The following is a 22,148-nucleotide window of genomic DNA, read 5'->3' on the forward strand; positions in this document are numbered from 1 at the left end:
GGGAACAGGTTAAAACTTAAACAGGGGAAGTTTAAATTGGATATAAGGAGGAAATTCTTTCCTGTTAGGGTGGTGAGACACTGGAATCGGTTGCCCAGGGAGGTTGTGAGTGCTCCATCCCTGGCGGTGTTCAAGGCCAGGTTGGATGAAGCCTTGTGTGGGATGGTTTAGTGTGAGGTGTCCCTGCCCATGGCAGGGGGGTTGGAACTAGATGATCTTGAGGTCCTTTCCAACCCTAACTATTCTATGATTCTATGATTCTAAGTGTCAGAGACTCGAACATACAGAAACTAAGAAGACAACTCCTACCTCAACTCTCCCAGGCTCACACACATCCATGCCTTTCCCCGGCAGCCTGGCCAAAGACGTCCCGCTCGGGGCGCGCATACACATAACTGGCTGCGTCTCACTCCGCTGTTGCGTAGTACGGCTGGCCTCTTCTGGGGTGGTGCCTGCGCAGTTCAGCCCGCTTGGCTTGCTTCCGCCTCCTGCGGCGCTGCACTTCCCGTTTCCGGGACTTGTCGACTCCGCGGAGTGTCTGCACACGCGGACGGACTGGTTTTGGTCCTGGCTTTTTTCACTGTGCTGTTGGTACGGCACCAGCTGCATCTCTGAGAGTAGTAGGGTCGCCGCCACTGAGGTAAATCCACTCCCGTTCCCTTCCCGGGCCGCTGTCCTCTCACCAAGCTGGTTCCCCTCAGGGCCCCCGCCGCCTCGGTCCTCTGCGCTCCCCCCGGCACTGGTGGAGGCCCGGCCCTGCAGAGAGGGAGCGTGGGAGTTCGGTGAAGCCTTGACGAAGGACGGACGTGGGGTAGGTTATCGGGATCAGCCGCCTCTCTGGGCAGGTCGGGCTGAGAGCTGGGCGCCCCTCAGGTCCCTGTCCTTGGCGCTCGGTGCTAGGTCTTAATGGGGTGTTTCTCGGTCCTGGCTGTGTTCCCGCCTCTATTCGGATTATTTAAAAACCTGACAGCAGCCATGGAAGCAAGCTTAGGGAAGCATCCTTGTGCCCCAGCACGGCTATGTTGTAGAGTCTTAGCTGCTGCCGTGGGAAGCTGGAAGGTGACGGAACAGCAACTGCTTGACATACCACGCTTTTCAGTTGTATCTTGGCTCTAGGGAGTTTTGTTGATTTCTGTGCTGTTAGCCTTCCTTATTTCTGGGAAGGAAGAACAGCGCTTAGAGGGAACGTAAATAGTTTACGCCGAGAAATGAGAGGGTGGGTTCGTACAGCACAGCATGTATGTGATCTATGCCATAAAAAGAAAAAAGGATTGGGAGAGCATTGGCTATCTTCTATACTACACATGCAGTTGTATAGTGGTGTCAAGATGTTGAATTACAGTGATGTAACTGTTCACTTTGCTGAAGACATAATTAGCTTATGCAGCTCATTTTAAAAACAGTGAACAAGACATAAAGTTACTTGAAACATTGTTTAGAGTGTTTTAGTTTTGTTCTTTGATAGCTTAATCTAAAAGTCTTTACTTCTTGGTCAGAAGCTTGTTTGCTGTACATACATGTAGCATATTTCAAAGTATTATTGTACGACTATGTGGGGTTTTTTTCTGTTGTGCTAAAATTTCTTGGTTGTCTTCAATACAGTTAAATAAAATTACCACAGTAATTTTATGCCATTTCATTTGTATGCAAAGGAGTTGCTTGCAGAATTGATCTAAAATTCACATTTGTTGTGACATACACAAATACGGATTTATTTATTTTCAGAATCTTGATGTCTTCTCATTTAAGGTAACTTGTTGATTTGAGCAGCTGAAAACTTGCTTAATTTTTTTTTTTTTTTTTTTTTTCCTGAGGTATTGCACCTTAGCTGTGAAGAATTCCAAATTTGTGTTCTATAGGAAGTTTCAGAATTGGGAGGTTGGTTTTGAATCACTGATTCCTCTCAGACACTTGAAAACATCTGAGTAATGCTGCTTACCTCTTTAGAAAAAGTTTGGCTTTTTAGAGCCTTTGTTGGGTATTTTGAGTGTCTGGTAACTTTGGCTGTCAGTTCCTCATATACTTCAAGGCTTAGATAAAAGTTTATTGTGGATACTTTTTTTTTTTTTCCCCGGGTCCTTTTTTGAGAGAGAAAAAGTTAGTCAAAAACATTAGTTAAAAGTTTCATATGCCCATTTTTGATAAAATAATAGATGTATATTCCAGCTGCTAAGTATGTAGGCTTCGTCAAACTTGAATTTTGTTTTGCGGGTCTTGACTACAAAGAGTCGTTGATGTCACAAAGTGCTATTGAAATGAATTGGCATAGATAGTAGTTTTAACTGGAAACATTTAGAAAGAGTAGGATAACAGAAAGTGGCTGAAAAGCGGGCCTTATCTAGGTAAACTTAAGCTTGAGTTGCTATTAAGGGAGGTCCTGGGTTCAGCAGTAGCAGTCATGTTTCTTCTTAGTAGTTGCTGCAGTGCTGTGTTTTTGACTTTCAGCCTGGGAACAGTGCTGATAACACTGTTTTTAGTTGTTCCTAAGTAATGTTTATGCTGACCAAGGACATTTCTGAGTCTCATGCTCTGCCAGGGAGGAGGGGAAGCTGGGAGGAAGAAGAAAACAGGACACCTGACCCAAACTAGACAAAGAGATATTCCATACCACAGCACGTCATGCCCAAAATAGAAATTGGGGGCAGTTACCTGGAAGGGCCAGATCATTGCTTGGGTCAGGCTGGGTATTGGTCGGTGGATGGTGAGTGGTTGTATTCTCTTCCCTTGTAATATCCCTTGTCATTATTATTATTGGTGCCAGCAGTAGTGGTTTTGTGTTATAACTTAGTTACTGGACTGTTCTTAACTCATGGGAATTACATTCTTTCGATTCTCCTCCCATCCCTCTGGGAGTGGTGGGAGGAAGTGGGGGAGCGAGCGAGTGGCTGCATGGTTCTGGGTTGCTGGCTGGGCTTAAACCATGACAGTTCTTTGTGGTGTCCAAAGTGGGGCACTAACGGTTGAGATAACGACAGATTTGACCGGAGTGTGTCTAATCATATTTGTGATAAGCTGATCTGTAGACTGGAGAGCCAAGGAGTGATCAGCAGTACCTACTCACCCTTTAATAGCCCCCTATAGCCAGTGCCAAAGTCTAATAGAGAGTGGAGAGTGACAGTAGAGTGCAGGCCACAGTTTGCTTTTACTTGGAGGGGAGTCCAGTACACTTGGAACCGACTGCCCCAGGAGTGGAAACACAGCCCTACCATCTGCCACGGACTGATCCAAACTGCACTGGAACAGGGGCAAGCTCCAGAACACCTGCAGTACATTGATGACATTATTGTGTGGGGTGATGCAGCAGAAGTTTTTGAGAAAAGGAGGAAAATAATCCAAATCCTGCTTAAGGCTGGTTTTGCCATAAAACGGAGTAAGGTCAAGGGACCTGCACAGGAGATTCAGTTTTTGGGAATAAAATGGCAAGATGGATGTCGCCAGATCCCCACAGATGTGATCAACAAGATAACAGCAATGTCTCCACCAACTAATAAGAAAGAAACACAAGTTTTCTTGGGTGTTGTGGGGTTCTGGAGAATGCACATCCCAAATTACAGTTTGATTGTAAGCCCTCTCTATCATGTGATCCAGAAGAAGAATGATTTCAAATGGGGCCCAGAGCAACAAAAAGCCTTTGAACAAATTAAATGAGAGGTAGCTCATGCAGTAGCCCTTGGACCAGTCTGGACTCAGCCAGATGTGAAAAATGTCCTCTACACTGCAGCCGGGGAGACTTGAGGTTGACCCCTCGGCTTTTAGAGTTGGGGATACTGAGGATCTGAGGCCAGTTGTACCACAACTGAAAAAGAGATACTGGCAGCCTATGAAGGGATTTGAGCTGCTTTGGAAGTGATTGGCACTGAAGCACAGCTCCTCCTGGCACCCCAGTTGCCCATGGATGTTCAAAGGCAGGGTCTCCTCTACACATCATGCAACCAATGCTACATGGAGTAAGTTGGCTGCACTAATTACACAACGTGCTCGAATAGGAACCTAAGGGGTATTCCATACCTCAGCACATCATGCCCAGTATGTAAACTGGGGGGAGTTAACTGGGAGGCCCACATTCGCTGCTTGGGTCAGGCTGGATGTTGGTCAGCAGGTGGCAAGTGGTTATATTCTTTTCCCTTGTTATTTCCCTTATCATTATTATTCTTGGTGGTAGCAGTAGTGGGTTTGTGTTATACCTTAGTTACTGGATTGTTCTTATCTCAACCCATGGGAGTTACATTCTTTGGATTCTCCTCCCCATCCCTCCAGGAGCAGGGGGAGGAAAGTGGTGGGGAGTGAGTGAGTGGCTGCATGGTTCTGGGTTGCTGGCTGGGCTTAAACCAGGACAGGATTTTTTTTTTTTTCCAAGGTATTTGTCTAGTATGTGATTCTCTTTTTCCATGGCTTAGCTGCTGCCTTCTTGTAAGAGAGGGACTTTAGTGTAAAAAACCGAAACAAAACACCTACCCCAAACAAACAAACAAACAAAATACCCCAAACCAAGAAAACCCCTATCTGTGGACAGAAAACACAGTATAACTCCTAGATATTTTAATACAGCATTGTTAGCGACTACATCCAAGCACCAGTGCTGTATTTCAGTTTGTTCTATTTCAGAGCCAGAATATTTAGCCCACACTTAATTGTGTTCTATGAGAATCTCAGCTAGCTATTTTATCTGTTTCTCTGAGATTTCTACACTGCAACCTGCATGTACTGTTTTCATTTCTAGTGTTTTGGATTATTTCTTCCTAGTTCTAGCTTGAAAGCTTAAGGGCAGAAGGATTTACTGGGTAAAATATGCTTATCTGATTCCTGTTAGATAGGATGGAGAGTTTTTACAGGGTTTAAATATACGCAGCTTCATCTGAAAACAATTTCGGTGTAAGAGGCTCTTTACCTTGTAATGGACACTAACCATTTTAGACTAACAAACTGTTCCTATATTCAAGGTCTTGGGATGTAAATTGAAGTGCTATAATTCCTACCAGTCATATATAGGCTACCATTAATAAGTGGAAGAAATGGAGACTTCTGCTTGGTTGTCATCAATCAATATAAATGCTTTTAAGTTTCTCTCACATGTGGCCTTTAGTAGCATGAATCAGTACAAATTTTAAAACACAGTATACTTTTAAAGTAGCAGGCTTTTCTTGACACATAATGTTGAAGCTTTGTCTTCTGTTTGTTGATAGCACTTCAGTTCTTCCATATCTTTGCTTGTTAGAGACATCTGAAAAATAGTTCTGTTTTTATAAAAACTATCAAGGTTTCAAGTCTTGGTTTTGTTCCATGTTGGAACAACAACAAAGTCCTAGAAGGGTTTTTATGAAATTAATGTGTTCTTTGAAAATCTGATTCATGTAATCCATTGCCATGCTAATTTAACCACTACCGTTGGTTTCCCTGAAGTTTGGTCTGATCTGATACTGTGTTGCAAGTTATCCAATATATCTTTGTATCAGGATTTTTGTTTTTTTCAACACAGTAGCACTTTTGTCAGCCAGTTTAGCTGCTTACTAACTTGCAGTGTTGTTTGTTGTGAACAGTGTACTAAACAACTTTATTTCTATTCTGCATTTCATTCTGCTCTTCCCTGGGCTGTTGGAGAAGTATGAAAAGCCAACAGTCTGGTGCCATTACTTGCTGTTTTCTGAGAGACAGGAACTGTAATTTAATGAAGGCTTTGCCATTTTAGTTTGAGCTAAAAGAAAGAGGTGACATTTCCAGTAGAAGAGGAAGAATGGTTTACAGGCACAGAAAGGTGGAAATGAAGCCATTCTAAAATCACTTTGTCAAGCATTGAAGTTGTATGATTTTGATGGGTTGACCCTGGCTGGACACCAGGTGCCCACCAAAGCTGTTCTGTCACTCCCCTCTTCAGCTGGACAGGGGAGAAAAATATAACTAAAGGCTCATGGGTGAGATTAGGACAGGGAGAGATCACTCACCAATTACCATCATGGGCAAAACAGACTTGACTTAGGGAAGTTAGTTTAATTTATTACAAATCAGAGTAGGATAATGAGAAATAAAAACTAAATCTTAAAATACTTTCCCCCCAACCCTCTCCAGGGGTCAACCTTATTCCTTATTTCTCTATCTTCTCCCCCTCAGCGGCTTGTGGGGGTTGTGGTCGGTTCATCACATGGTGTCTCTGTGGCTCCTTCCTCCTCAGGGGAGGACTCCTCACACTCTTCCCCTGCTCTAGCGTGGGGTCCCTCCCACAGGAGACAGTCTTTCACAAACTTCTTCAATATGAGTCTTTCCTATGGGCTACAGTTCTTTATGAGCTATTCCAGTATGTGTCCCTTCCCTGGGGTGTAGTCCTTCAGGAAGAGACTGATCTAGCATGGCTCCCTTGCAGGGTCACAAGTCTTGCCAGCAAACCTGCTCCACTGTGGGTTCCTCTCTCCACAGGGGCACAGGTCCTGCCAGGAGCCTGCTCCAGCATGGGCTTCCCATGGGGACACAGCTTCCTTTGGGCATTCCCCTGCTCCAATGTGGGGTCCTGCACAGGCTGCAGGTGGATATCTGCCCCACTGTGGATTTCCATGGGCTGCAGGGGCACAGCCTACCTCACCATGGTCTGCACCATGTGCTGCAGAAGAATCTCTGCTCCGGTGCCTGGAGTACCTCCTCCCTTCCTTCCTCACTGATCTTGGTGTCTGCAGAGCTGTTTCTCTCACATTCTTACTCTTCCAGCTGCAGTTTTACAGAGTGGGGGGTTTTCCCCCCTTCTTAACTATACCACTGTCACTGGTGGGCTTGCTTGGCCAGTGGCAGGTCTGTCTTGGAGCTGGCTGCATTGGCTATGTTGGACATAAGGGAAGCTTCTAGCAGCTTCTACCAGAAGCCACCCCTGTAGCACCCTCCTGCTACCAAAACCTTGCCATGCAAATCCAAGTAATAAAATAAAAATGTTATGGTATTATAAAACTTGGAAAATGGCTTACAAAGTTGTTGATAAAACTTTGTAAATTAGTATCTTTTCATTACAGAAATATTTAATCTTTATGTAGTCATAGAATTGTTCAGGTTTTGATTTTAAATCAGTAATCTATTTTCAACTGGGATATGTTTTATCTTGCGCAAATAATAAATGAGTCACCTGTATTTCCAGTTTCCTCAAGCATAATAATGGTATCTGCTTCCTGCAGGGCAAGGCCGGAAAACCATGCAGTCACCAGGGCACAGATTTCGCGATGTTGAGCACCACCTGCTTCTTGCTGAAAATGACAGCTACGATTCCTCTTCTTCAGAGGCCGACATAGCAGAGAGGGTTTGGTTCATCCGAGATGGCTGTGGTATAGTCTGTGCTATAATGACATGGCTTCTGGTTGTCTATGCAGACTTTGTAGTGACTTTTGTCATGTTGCTGCCTTCCAAAGACTTTTGGTACTCAGTGATCAATGGTGTTCTCTTTAACTGTTTGGCAGTACTAGCTTTGTCATCACATCTGAGAACTATGCTGACTGATCCAGTAAGTATGCAATTGTTCCTTCACATTGGATTGTTCTCTCATGTAGTTCATTGTCCGCAGAGACGTGGAAAAGTGGCATCAGTCTTGGCAGGAAAAGCAGTATTAGATTCAGAAACTTAAAGGTGAAGGGATGATATCCGTACTTTTCCTGTTCTGTTGAAACCTTAAATAATTTTTGACTTGAAGAGCAGGCAGTATAAAATTAACATTAAGATGGGGAGGTAGGCTCACAAGAAGTTTAGTTTATTTGTAAAATATTAGCCCAGGTTTTGAAGAAGCTGATAGAGCTTTAGTCTTCTCTGTCCTAATGTTTCTTACTTTTGTTTGTCAGATATATTTTCAAAACTTCATAAGAAGTTGTAGCCTCACCCTCTTGTATTATTTGAAATGTATCTTACATTTATGGCACATGAAAGAACTTTTAGAGGTAGACATGCTGAAAAACCTCAGTCACATATTTGCATGCATGATTTTGTGATTATTGTGTTTAGATATGTGGAGTCAGTGGGAAGGGAGATTTAAGTTGAACCCATACTGGAAGAGTATAGGTGTGAGAGGTCTTGAAAATACTCATTTCTTAGGACTTTTACTCTTTAATTCAAGAGCTCAGGAGATTAAATAGTTTAATTTGTATTGATCTATTACTCTCAAAGGAATAAATCTGTGGAGAGAGGAGTGAGAGGAAGCACTTCTGTTTTCTCTAGATTTTTGAGATGGCAACAATATATACAGCAGTTATGGGAGTGTTCAAAAGACCAGCAGGGTGTTGTAGTTAATGATTTCCTAGGTCTTTGATGTACTTCTGAGTCCACACTCAGTGAAGAAATGTTCAGACTTCTACAGACTGCAACAGCTAAGAAAGTTAACGGTTTAAGGATACATTGCTTAAGAATATGTCCTGGTAAAACTGTGTGTCTTTCTAGACCTATGTTGTGCTTTATGGATAAAACATGATAGAAATTGAGATGAATCACTACTTTTTTTTTTTTTTTTTTTTCTTCGACTCCTTTCCTGGTGACTCCCAGAATGGAAGACATGATCGTGTGATAGAAACTAAGATTGAAGGAAAAAAGGAATAAACTGCCTCAAAACATGTGAATTATATTTCTGATTATGACTATTAAAATAGATTTTTTTTAATTGAAATGAATTTGTGACCATCAGAAACTATGAAAGATGTTTTTGAAATAGAGCATATTTTTATCAGCAAAATACCAAAAGTACAGCCTGAAGTTATTATCTTTAGACAGGTGAATAGGTGAATGTAAGATGTGTTCTGTAAACACAAATCTACCTGGAAGAAGATAAATCTGTGCTTTAGTAGTTCTGAGATAATTCACCATGTTTACACCAAAGTATTCACTTCAATGAAAACATTCATATTGCAAAAAACACTTCAGCAATACAACATGAGAGTTTAAGAAACTCTTTTAGTTCATGCCCCTACAAAGGCCAGCTGGCTTGCTTGAAGCATCACTTAACCAAAGAGTTCATCTAGGGCAGAACTTGGGCTGTGTCTCAGGCAATGCAAACACAAGATTGTTATTCCAGGTCATAGGCAACAAAAAACTTTCTGCCAAAGTAGAGAGGTGTTTTGCAATTGAATCTGAAGTGCATGCTGGTTTCTTAATTCTATCCATAAAACTTCCTTAAGGTGTGTCTGTAAAGTCATGATGTTGCCAGTGGGCTTTTTTTGAATGAGAAATAATTATAGAGTGTTGCAGATGATTTAAGCCAACCAGGAGAAGGCTCTCTCTGTGTGAAGTAGGTGCTGGCCTACAGGAGTTGGTACAGAAAGGCCATTATGCTTTCATTTCACATCCCGGTTTATTTCATGATTACTTCCTGTCACAGGTAAGCCTTTAGCTCTATAAATAAGCAAAGTGACAGTGGTAATGTCCATTATTTTCTTCTTACTAATCCAAAGTTAATTCTGATCTTGTGAGGCTCTCAATTGATATTGTTACTGGAAGAAGCAATCCTGCCTGCTGTTCCTGTCCATTCATCATCTTCCTCGTGTTGAAACAGCTGCTAACACAGCTCTGTGGTGAACAGCTCAGAAAACTAATCACTAAAAAATAATGTATTTTCCTGATGGGTTGTTTTTCTTTTGGAAATAGTTCCTTCAACTGTTTACCATGTAGCTACACAAACTTTCACAGTAGCAGAAGGCAGCAGGTGACACTAGATGTAGAATAAAGAAGCCAGTAGAGGTTCACGCTGACAGTGTCCAAGCTAAAAGCTTAAGTATAAAGGAAACAATGATGACTGTTGGTTCTCAAAAACCTGTATACATGTGGCAGGTGGCTAAATCTTGGATTTAGACTTGAAATAACATATTTCAAGTAGTTGTTACTTATTTAACTTTTGTAGATGTCTTTGCCTAATAATTGAACATCATGACAATTAACATACGCTGCTGTAAGAAAGTATCAGTAACACTCGTTCAGAGTAACTTCTCAACAAATATTGTACCTGTAGGGGTTGTATCTGCATGTAAAGATGTCTTCATTTTATGTATGCTGGTGACAGTAGATTCTATCAGAATTGTGTTAATACTTGGCCATAGATAAGTCTTGCTGAAATGAATCTGAATTTGAGGTCAAGCAGAGGTAATTTATTCATTTGGAAATTATTCTGGTTTATGGCGGACTAGCTTAAAATAAATTAACTTATTTCAGCAGTTATCCTGAGATGACTAGTATGAAGTCTATAAAATGTAGTTTTAAACACTCTCAGACCATTTAAGAAGCTTTCTCTCCTTTAATTGAAATTATTTCAGGGGGCTGTACCCAAAGGAAATGCCACTAAAGAATACATGGATAATTTGCAACTGAAACCAGGAGAGGTGATCTACAAATGTCCAAAGTGCCGTAGTATCAAACCTGAACGTGCACACCATTGCAGGTATGCCATAGTTTTAAAGCAGTTACGCATACTGAGTCTTGGAATAATGTTCCTGATATTTATATGTTAATTTTGTTCCCACGAGTTGCTTTTGGTATCCAGTAAACTTTCAAATTCATCCATTGCAGAGTATTTAATAAATATAATATACTGTGGACAGAAGTTAATGTGGATGACGGGAAAGAAGCAAGAGACTCAAGAGTTTCTAAAAATAATCATGCTGTGGTGTCTTAAATACTTTTTGATCTGTGAATATGTTTTCCTGTGCATTATTCTAGTTATTGTACCATAATGATAATGCAGGGCAAGGGGAAGAATCTCGAGGAAATTTCAAGAACCTGATTTAAGAAATGACTCCTGCAATCTTAGTTTAAAACTCATCTGTACTTTTTTAATTTTAATTTGTGCCTTCTGGCCTTTGTCATGTGCCATTTTAGGTTATATGTGAATTGGCAGATTATTTTTGCAAGGTTGTATGCATAATTGTTTAAATGCATTTCTGCTTATTGAAGATTCATTTTAATAAGGACAGAAGTAATGATAATTTGAACTAAACATGATATGGAAGAGGTAGTAAATTGTCTTGGGTTCAGCAGTAGCAGTCATTTTTCTCCTTCTTAGTAGCTAGTGCAGTGCTGTGTTTTTGACTTTCAGCCTGGCATCAACGCTGATAACACCGATGTTTTTAGTTGTTGCTAAGTAATGTTTAGTTTGACCAAGGAATTTCTGAGTCTCATGCTCTGCCAGGGAGGAGGGGAAGCCTGGGAGGAAGTAGAGACAGGACACCTGACCCAAACTAACGAAAGGGGTATTCCATACCACAGCACATCATGCCCAGGATGTAGAACTGGGGGCAGTTACCCGGAAGGGCTAGATCACTGCTCGGTTCGGGCTGCGTATTGGTTGGTGGGTGGCAAGAGGTTGTGGTTTTTTCCCTTGTTATTTCCCTTATCATTTTTGTTCCTGGTGGTAGCAGTAGTGGTTTTGTGTTACACCTTAGTTACTGGACTGTTCTAATCTCAACCCATGGGAGTTATGTTCTTTCAATTCTCCTCCCCATCCCTCTGGGAGTGGGGGGGTGTGTGTGTGGAGTGAGCCAGCGGCTGCGTGGTTCTGAGTTACTGGCTGGGCTTAAACCACAACATATGAATTTTCAATTAATTCTCAATCTTTTGACTTTTCAGAAGCTTTGGATATGCATTTGTAATGTTTATTTTGTGAGAGTTGAAAATAGATATGTCTGCATAATTAAGACTTATTTAAATATGTACATGTTTCTGGTGGCTCTCTAGGTGTGAGGAATGATATTGAATTATGTGGTATATTAAAGTTAAGTCTCTGAGTTAGTTCCCATCAAAAGAACAGAGTATAGTCTTGTCAGGTCTCTCAAATTATTCTGTAAATTTGTGGCTTCTAAATTAAATGTCTCGGGGTGCATCATTTATCTTTGTGAACATTATGGATGCGAAGCTATTTTTGTCAAATACTCAGCCACTGAAGTCTTGTTCTTCTCTCAGATGTGAGTAGGCTTTTGTATCTGGAGTGTGAAGGTAAAAGTTTAATGTATAAATAGTCAAGTAGAGAGTTATCTTTAGTTAGTTTCTCTGTGTTATAGGTTAGCTTTTGCACGGATGCAGGTAGCAGTCTTTCCTGCCTGTGCAATGAGTTTGGCTCTGGCTGGCATTACTAGCTCCAGTAGAGCATTACATGAACACAGCTGTACCAGTTACTCAGTGGGCCTGGGGGTAGGAGCAGCACAGCTTCTTTCTTGTGGCAAAATGTAAGCTGTTAATCTCTGGGGATCCCAAACAGCTTTGTGCAGTCTGTTCATTGGCACTGTGTTCATGGGAAGCAGTAGGGGGACACCTGAGAGCCTCTGCTGAGTGTAGGTTGGATCTTGCTAATTTTCTCATCCTGGATTTAGGCTGGTTCCTACAGGGATTTTGCAGGTATCTTTGTAAAGTGTTTTCCACGTCTTCGGTCCTGATAGGATGTACTAATTTGGAAGTAGCCCTAAATGAAGACATCTTATGCTGAGCTCTGCATATGAACAAACAAGCTGGAGTATTAGAGAGCCTAGAACCTGTGCAGCTGGGCTGTGCTCTGTGTGGACAGTGCTTATCTGTTGGACCTGGAGCTAACAACTATATAGGTTTCAGACAAGCCTTGCAGAGTCCCTTGGCTCTGGGCCATCATCTGCTGTTGTGTTTTAATCAGCAGTTGGATATCTGGTTTAATTGTCTTTGTTTCTGTTAATCTGCTTCTTTGCCACAGGCTTACCACTACAGAAGTTTACTGAATAGATAAAAGGTTTGTTTGATTATACTGCCAACTTATTGGCTTACAAGCCTATTCCAAGGATATTAAAAGGATGGTCTAGTCCCAAGTAGTCAAAGTGGCAATTTACTGATGGAAGAGACTTGAAAATGGAAATTGAAGCTTGTTCCTGTTAGGAAATACTTACACTCAAAGCCACAGTGTTTTGAGTAGTAAATTATTAACAGAAGAGACTCTTATGATGTAATTATGAAAATTGAAGTTATGAAAATTGTTGTGCAACACTGCAACAGAATTTCTTTTAAGGAAGAAAAATAGTTTCATAATACAGAGTGATGGCAAAAAGAGCAAGAAACTTTCATTTACAGCTAAATAACTAGCCTCAGTGCAATATGTTAAACTGAGATTTTACTAAGCAGTTTCAGCATAAGCCAAGAGGCTTATCCTGAGTTGAATGCTATTTCATTTTCATTGAAGGTCCACAGCTGTCATTATTCCTAGCCTAATCTGAGTGCCTGTGTTTGTGTGGGGAATTGTTATCCAGAAATAAGTCACTGAGATGTTTGCATCAGTCTTCCTATGAATTTCTGTTATCCAGCCCAATTTCTCTTAAGCAATTAGCTGTGTCTTTCTGAATGTTACCTTCAGCATTCAAATCTGTAACTGCATCTGCTGTTGCCTAAGTGTATTCAGCAGCAGTGCCAAGCTGGAGAAGACTGTCCTTCATCCACAGCTGATTGTTCTCACTACTATATTGCTCCTTCCCCTTGTGTAAGGCATGAATATTCATACACAGTGATGTGACCCAGGTCGAAGCTAATAGAGTGACTTCCCCAAACTCTTGCTGCATAAACATCTGTGCTTGTGCAGGGGAAGGACTAGAATACAAAGGATGGGGGTAGGAAGAAGGCAGAACCACTGTGTTAAGTATTGCCGTCTGTTTGTTGGCTGGAAATGTTTGTTGAATCATGATGTGAGATTAGAAAAGAAGGCAGGGTTCCAGGCATCTGATGTCTTGAAGATCTCTGTGTGGGCTTGTATGAAATGAGCAAAAGTGAGTCCTGCCCACCTCACATCTTCAGGTGTTTGGCTCAATTGAGTCTGGGTATGATTTTACTCAGTACTTGACCTTAATATTCTTTTTAGAGTGACAGTATATATTTTGTGTTGCATTAAGAGGCTTGCATGGTTGTGGTAGCCGAAGTTGGCTCATATTCCCACAGAGCATGGGAAATTAATAAGAGTCTTAATTTATTTTCATTTCACAGCCTGCTGCCTATATTTTTGAGAACCTTTGGAATACCTTCTCTTCAATGATACCTTTTTCTTCTGCATTAGAGAATGGTTGTGGTGTGTCCTGGGTTCAGCAGTAGCAGTCATTTTTCTCTTTCTTAGTAGCTAGTGCAGTGCTGTATTTTTGACTTTCAGCCAGGGAACAACACTGATAACACTGATGGTTTTAGTTGTTGCTAAGTAATGTTTACTCTGACTAAGGACTTTTTGAGTCTCATGCTCTGCCAGAGAGGAGGGGAAGTTGGGAGGAAGCGGAGACAGGACACCTGACCAAACTAACCAAAGGGATATTCCATACTACAGCACATCATGCCCAGTATATAAACTGGGGGCATTTACCCGGAAGGTCTAGATCGCTGCTCAGGTTGGGTTGGGTATCAGTTGGCAGGTGGTGAGCGGTTTTATTCTCTTCCCTTGCTATTTCCCTTATCATTATCGGTGGTAGCAGCAGTAGTTTTGGATTATACCTTAGTTACTGGACTTTTCTTATCTCAAGCCGTGGGAGTTACATTATTTCAATTCTCCTCCTCATCCCTTCAGGAGCGGGGGGGGAGGAAAAGTAGGAGAGTGAGCGAGCGACTGCGTGGTTCTGAGTTACCGGCTGGGCTTAAACCACGACAGTTCTTTGTGGCATTCAGTGGAGGCCTGAAGGGTTGATATAATGACAGATCTGACCAGGGTGTGTCTTATTGTGTTTGTGATAAGCATTCATTGTTTCGGATTAATAGTCACTCGTCCCAATGCTGATTTATTTGCTTTCAAAGTTCTTACACTCGATATCAGAGTTTGAGCATGTTGTACCTTACTTAGAGCTGGTATATACTGTTTTAGTGTTTATCGGTTGGGGGGCCTGGGCTAAGGTTCTTGTTTTGCTGTACTTTATAGTAATGACTTGTAATACAATAGATTAATTGATCATGAAACTGATCTGGCTTGCATTCCCAGTGTGGTCATCACCTCTCCACTTTGGGAGGTATATAACAGAAGTGTTTAGGAATTACACATCTTCTGTTCCCTCCTCGGGTGGTCAGCCTATGAAGGAGACCTTCCCTTATGTTCCCAGCTGCCCCACCAGACTATTTACAGCATCATTTGAGGGTTTGGAAGGTTTTGAATGGCCTTGAGACCTGCCTGCTGATTGTGATGGGGATCAGCATGTTAGCACACATACAGAGTGCGTTTTACCCACAACCATTTTGTCTGATCTCAATAGTTAAGCAGAGTCGGGTTTGTGTCTTGTCTAGGGTTAGGCGACGATATAGGAGGGCCAAGAGTTTTTCCCTGAGACTGGACATTCATGAGTGGCAGGGTGTGTGGGAAAGTATGGGCAAGTATCTAGGCCAGTGGGCCCCTCCAGTGCTTTGGAACTTCACCACTGAACAAGTACAAAATCTAGAAAAACTAGTAAAACACTTAAATGAGGTGTGTTGTCATCCTGGTCATACCAGAGAGGGACAAATCATGGCAATGTGCTGGGGCTTGGCCTATGCTTACAGAGCCCTATTCAACACTGTCCAGCACCTTCAAAAGGAAAAAAATATCCCTGGATCTGGTGGCGAAGCAACAGATAACACAGCTACTCCAACTCCAAGCACAGCAGCTACACCAGCCCCAGTGACAAGTACAGCAGGTACTCAAACTGTTGACTACAACAGGCAATTCAGCTGCTGGTGCTACTCAACCCCTAAGCACAGGGGCTGCCCCAAACCTGACAGTAGATACTGCAGCCACTCCAACCCTAGCGGTAGACAGTGCAGATACTGTCTACACTGTGTGACTGTCACACAGTGATAGTCACTGCATTTAAAGCAAAGGGCCAATTCGTGCCATTATCGGTTGTCCCTGTACTCAAGGGGAAACGCAAACAGGAGGCTCAAAGAGCAACCCATAGAGTGAAGAAAGATGAAGAACCAGTGCCCTTACTGCACAGGACAGCATCTGAACAAGAGTTACTGTTACATAGATAAGAGGAAGAGGAAGAAGAAGAGGGGAGTTCTTGACCCCGAACCTCAACCGAGCTACGGAATATGCAAGAAGACTTCACCCATCATCCAGGGGAGCACATAGTCACCTGGTTGCTCCAAAGCTGGGAAAATGGTGCCGACGGTCACCACCTAGAAGGTAGGGAAGCCAAGTACCTGGGATCACTTGCTAGGGAAGGTAGAAAGGCCAAAGCGATTGCAAAAGAGAAATGGTCCCTCAGCCTTTGGACGCAGCTCTAAGTAGCTGTGAAGGAAAAGATTCCGTACAAGGACAATGTTATGAGTCATTTGGCCAAGTGGACTACTCTAGAGAAAGGCATCCAGTCTCTGAGGGAATCAGCCATTGTAGAGATGATCTCTCGTAGGCTGGATGCCAGGAATGTGTAGATCCAGATCAAGTCAAATGTACACAACCCATGTGGCGGAAATTTACAAGGAGTACACCATCATCATATGCCCACTCATTGGCAGCAATAACCTGGCATGACCAACAGTGGATGAACTGAGTCGTCAACTCCTAGAGTTTGAAGACAATCTCACCCCTTCCATCATTTCAGCTGTGAAAAAACCCGTCTCCGGAGTTCAAACAATTGAGAGACAATCTATTGTGTCGTATCTGAGATGGACTCCAGCTCTGGTGAAATCTGAAGACCTTTATTTCTGCATCTTGTATTCCTTTTATAGTCTACTAAGTGCTAAGCAGTAACTTTCCACTCTTTTACTCCCTTATCATCCCGATTCAACAAAACTACTAAGGGTTACAAATATTCACACTGTTTGGTCTGTCTTTGAGATGCACATCCTGCTTTATCTTGCAAACCCCCTGCTTTGTTTTGCTAACCAATCTTTACCCTTCATTGTTCTCTTTACTGTTCCCTAGGCTTAAGCCCAACCAGGGCAATAGCACCTTGTGTTTTCTTCACTGTTCTCAGGGCTTAAGCCAACCAGGGCAATAACACCTGAATCCATTTTGTTAACTATTTCTATCCCATCACCCATATCTCCCCCTTTTTGTTTTACTAAAAGACAACTTTTATAGATTTATGATCTACTTTTGCCGAAGTTTCTATATTCTTCATTAACTGTTGTAGCAAACAAGGCACACAGATTAGAATACCTAAAGACTGGCAAAATGATTAATCCAAACAAGGCACACAGATTAGGATATCTAAAAAGACTAATAAAATGATTAAGTAAAGCCATCCTGTAATGCTCAGGCCAGAAAGCACTTTGTTCAACCAATTCAGTCCCTCATCTTCCTGAAGGTGTGCTGTCCTTGTTATTAAGTCCGGAATGCTTTTATGGATGATCTGATAAATTTGTGCAGCGCATACCATCAAAATCTTCACACCTATGGTCTTGAGCTAACTTTATCAGCAGCCGTTCTGTTCTATAGTGAGGCGTGACTCACAGAATCAATGTCTAAAAGCAACCCTGTTGTCCAGTGGTACCCTTTTTGGGCTTAAATGTTCTCAGTCTATTACTAGTGGCTGGAAAGTCCAGTTTTGATATGCTCCCGCACAGATACGCTCTCTGTTGACTGATTTTCCAAAAAGAGACCGGTTGACTTTGTACAGTTCCTACGGATTAACTTCAAACCAGCGATGAATTGGTATCAGTCTTCATTGGCAGCCATCGCTTGTATAAATGGACAGGTACATCAGTGGGGATCCATCAGGGTCCTTGTTCTGTAGAGACAAAAGCATAGCCTCTTCCCCAAGTTATTAACCTAAAAGGACCTTCCCAGTTATGATTTTCCAAAGACTTTACCATTACCATAACGGGTTCTTTCCCTGTTATCGGATCTGAGCCTGCATGGGTTAGTGCAGAAAAATGCCTAATCATTGGGGGGATATTCATGCCTGTGTGTAAATCAGAACTGGATAATGTTAAAAAATTTAAGACAAACAGTGCTTTATTGATTCATGCATCACGGAATATCAACAGACAGCACGCTGATTAATGTAATCAGAAATTGACCTTTATTCACTTCAGAGCACTGCCTTTTATAGCTTCCAAGCTTGGTCCCACGCTTAAGCTTTATAATGATTGGTTTCTACACACAATGCAAAGACAGCTGATTGGTTCCTTCTTCAGCATCTGGGAGCAACAATAGCTGATTGGTTCCTTCTTCAGCATCCGGGAGCTGTTTCCCTCCTGCAGAACTTCTGCATATGTGGCCACAACTTTGCCCCGAAGTAACCTGTGAACTAGGCTGTTAATCCTTACTACAAACTCTAACCAATGGCAAGAGTCCTGGATCACTCACATGCCCATTGTTTGTTAAAAAGCCCTCAACACATGCATTTGTGGTCTTCCCTATCATTCCCCTTTTTTGTTTTGCTAGCATGTTTTTTACAATTTGGTGTGTCTGCTCTATCACTGCTTGACCCATGTAATTAACATAACCACTCACTACTCCAGGCAGCATTATTTCAGTAAGATAAGTCTGATTTGAAATCATTTGAACCTTTAGAACATGTGGCATACCAGTGTATCCTACACATCATGTAACAGGTTGGAATAATGGGGGATTTAACAAATGTGCCCAGTATACTTGTCATTACCCATGGTCACACATAATAGAACAGATATTACAAAGATTTTTGTCATTGTCGCTTTTTTATGTTGTTGAGTTCTGGGGCTTTATATGTTTCGCTGGCAGCCAGTATGGTCCTGTCGATAGCTGTACACAGCTGTGTCCTTGACCCCATGTCAGCAATGGCACTAGTCCTTTCAACTCATTATCATGTAGGTCTTTATATAGAACCAGTGGTTTGGGCAAGGAATCACCTGTCAGGTGTTGCAATAGCTGTATTGCGGAAAGAGAATCAAAACTAGACAAATTTAAAGAATTTAGTACAAATTGCACTTTTGCCAAGTGTCCGTGGGGAGAAAATCCTTGCATTCCCCTTTTTTTGTTTTATATATCTTTTAGATGACTCTACTTGAGCAGGAGATTTGGACTAGATCATACCTCCAACATATGCTGACCACAGGCTGCTGGGCTTGCCCTTTTTCTCCTGGATGGCTCTCTGATAACAGGGGAGGCCATCCCTCACATCAAGGTCTGGCATGGCATGTGTCCCTACCGCTCCACGCCTGCTGGGTTGCAGCCAGCAGTGGAGCTAAAGGTTCTTCTTAGTGGCAAACACAGAGGCCAACCCAGTCTTGCCCTTGACTGTGGTAGGGGGCATTTGGCCAACCTCAGTCCTTGCACCTTGTTGTCAATGAAGAATTTCACCTGCCTCATCCAGTAACAAGTCGTTACTATGGCAAAGCACATACAGATTTACATTAGCAGAGTAGCTATTACAGGGTACAGCAGCATGTTGAGGATTCTGATGGCAGCAAGGGATCAGCCAAAGAAATTTCCTACCAGTGGAGTTCTCCCACCCTCTTAATTTGTTCCATTACCTGCTTTACAACGCTGCCATCGTATTAGAATCTTTCTAGCTTTTGCCTTAGCATTTTCTAGCAGCTGCTGCAAATGTGCATTCTCTAACAGCTCTTTTACAAGTGACAAATCCATATAATACAAGGTGTAGTTTCTTATTAGCAACTGGCTAGTAAATACAGGTGGTTTTATACACAAAATCACAGTCTCTAATAATAGCTATGTTACAAGCACACATATAAGTCGTTACTTTTCAGTTGCCCCCAAGTCATGTTTTGCAATCAGTTGTTTTTCTCTTCCTCTATCTCTTTCTGCTCATGGTATTCACAGTTGATACGCGGATTGACTCCACAACTCGTTAAAGTTGTAAAGTAGGTATGCTTTATTCAGCGCTGAGGTGCATGGGGATCGTTCCTCCAAAGCATGCACACCCAGGGTCGTTTTTCCTTTACATTTATTCCCTGAAGGCATACATATACATTAGATTACTGATACGCCTATACACATTTAGTATCTGTCCCCGCTTCGTATTATAATGAGCTAGAAGGTCCTTTGCGCCTGCGCAGTGCCCCCTCTGGTCATGGGCAGGGGTCTCAAGATGAAGTAAATGAGTCTTCCTCTTCTTAAACTTTTCACCTTTTAATCTGTGCATGGCTTTAGGGTTTAGTCGGTACCTCATCCATAAATCATCAGCTTCTCCCCCTTATCAATAGACCCAGACATTCGCATTTCCTTGTCAATAGTTGCTTATCAGTAGAATCAGGCCTCTGTCTCCTCCTCTTATCAGTAGTCTGTGCCTTGTTCGATTGGTAAGCATGATAGGTGTTTACAGCAGACAATACTTTTGTTTAAGCAAGGGATTCTTCTAACTCTCTTATACAATCCCCTGTATTTTCCTTTGTACATTTCATTAACCCTGTATCAATCCCCCCTTTTCTATAAAGTAAGTAAATTCTTTTACTATATTATTTATGACAGAGCTATCCATGTTCTTTCTATCGATTTATGAAGTGATTTTGATATACATTATATTATGCAAGGTACAATCATTAAAATAAGTAGCCCTATGGTTAAGATTAGAAGGCCTTGCTTAAATATTTCCTTGAACCATCCAGTAAGTCCCAAGTTATTTAGCCATTCATCCAATCCGCCTCCAACAATTTTAAGCTCTTTCATATTTTCTTGCAATTCTCGCAGCTTAGCATGAATTGATTCAGAATGGTCAGATAAGTTCATGCAGCACATACCTTCGAAATCCTCACAACCATGGCCATGGGCCAATAATAAAAAATCAATTGCTGCTCGGTTTTGTAAAGATGCATGTCTTACACTATCTGTGTCTGTGGCAAGCGAGGATATCACATCTGAAGTTATATTTAATTGTTTAGCTGCCCAGCATGCCAAACGATGTATATCTGCCAATGCTTTTCCCGCAGCTATACCTGGTGCAAATAATGCTGCCAAAAACCTTGCCGTGTGATTCCAGATTCTCAAAGTGGAGTCACAATTTGGGCCTAATTGTTCAATAGATCGTTTGTTTCTGTGAAGGCTGCTCTTCAGGTCCTGGACTAAATGCCTTTTGGAGGCTGCAAACAGGGACAATTTACCTAGATAACATGGTCCTCCAAAGGGTTTAGAAGGAATTCCTGGCCATGCTCAGTCTCCACATATCAAGAAATATCCTGGGGGTAGAGCTTTGGGTATCTCATCATTATATCGTAATGCCGGAGATGATCCTGAGCAATAAGCGGTTATATTATGATACCATGTCTTTCTGCTAGTCACCTTGGTCTCAGGGACTTCGCTTGACCATGTATTAAAAGTTATACAGCTCTGATTAGTTCTATCAGATCCCAAGAGTTGGAGTTCTTGCATTGGGATAGTGGGACGATTTAAGCTTTTTATTATTATACACATTTGGGCTGATGCAACTGTCCAATTGGTCCCTCGAGCTCTCTTGACCACTGTGATCACTGTGGCTAGATCAAAAATTGAGTCATTCTTTACCCATCCTTTAAAATCAAAGGGGTTCAAGTATGGTATACCAATTAGGCATGTTTGGAAAGGATTTCCCACCTGTGCCAAGGTCAGACAGAAGTCAGTAACTCCAGTCTTGTTTGCCCATGTGAGCCAAATATTCGTGTTTGACCCCAATATTGATATTTCTTTTTCTATGGCTTGGACCATGGTATAGAGATAAAGGATTAATATCAGTAACTGCTTCATTTCAACTCTGTTACTTTATAATAATTAGGCTAAGCTTACTCGGATTAATACTCTGATTACAATTGCAACATTGTGTTGACACCCATGGATCACTCTGTCTTTTGCGGGTTAATTTTAATTTTAGTCTGTTATTACCGCTTGATGTGATTTTCCAGGGAGCCTTTGGAGCCTTCTTGACTCGAGTATGATGAATCCAGACATTTTGTTCTCTTACTTTGATAGCTGTGAAAGTTGTGAGTAATACTTGGAACGGCCCTTTCCACCTTGGTTCGAGATCTTCTTCCCCTGTGGGTCTGAAAGATTTTATATACACATAATCTCCAGGTTGTATATTATGTATGGGACTATCCAGTCCTCTGTTTCGAGTTCCAGCCACATATTTTTCAATTTTTCTGAGTTGTTTTCCTAACTCGATTATATAGTTATTCATAGTCTCTTCTCCCACTTGGAGAGACGTTCCCTGTTGGACTCCATATGGTCTTCCATACAGAATTTTGAAAGGGCTCAGCCCTTCTCGAGTCCTTGGTTTAGTTCGAATTCTCAACAGAGCTAATGGAAGTGTCTGGGGCCAAGGTAGACTGGCCTCCTGACCCAA

The 22,148-nt window shown here is 41.9% G+C and overlaps 1 protein-coding gene across 3 annotated transcripts in view; it reads left to right on the plus strand.

Moving 5' to 3' along the window:
- The first annotated feature begins 473 nt into the window (after window positions 1-473).
- The window catches only part of LOC136004190 (palmitoyltransferase ZDHHC7-like), a 44,363-nt gene continuing 22,688 nt past the window's right edge, over window positions 474-22,148 (plus strand). The window contains exons 1-4 of one of the 3 annotated variants that reach the window (XM_065660462.1): window positions 474-640; window positions 702-811; window positions 7,149-7,471; window positions 10,254-10,378. In XM_065660462.1, the coding sequence (XP_065516534.1) occupies window positions 7,166-7,471; window positions 10,254-10,378 (431 nt within the window). In that variant the 5' untranslated portion in view covers window positions 474-640; window positions 702-811; window positions 7,149-7,165. Of the gene's footprint in view, window positions 812-7,148; window positions 7,472-10,253; window positions 10,379-22,148 lie in introns of all 3 variants that reach the window. The other 2 variants (XM_065660461.1, XM_065660464.1) reach the window with 2 other exon arrangements.

This window comes from Lathamus discolor, chromosome W (genome assembly GCF_037157495.1).
Source record: "Lathamus discolor isolate bLatDis1 chromosome W, bLatDis1.hap1, whole genome shotgun sequence".
Lineage (NCBI taxonomy): Eukaryota > Metazoa > Chordata > Aves > Psittaciformes > Psittacidae > Lathamus > Lathamus discolor.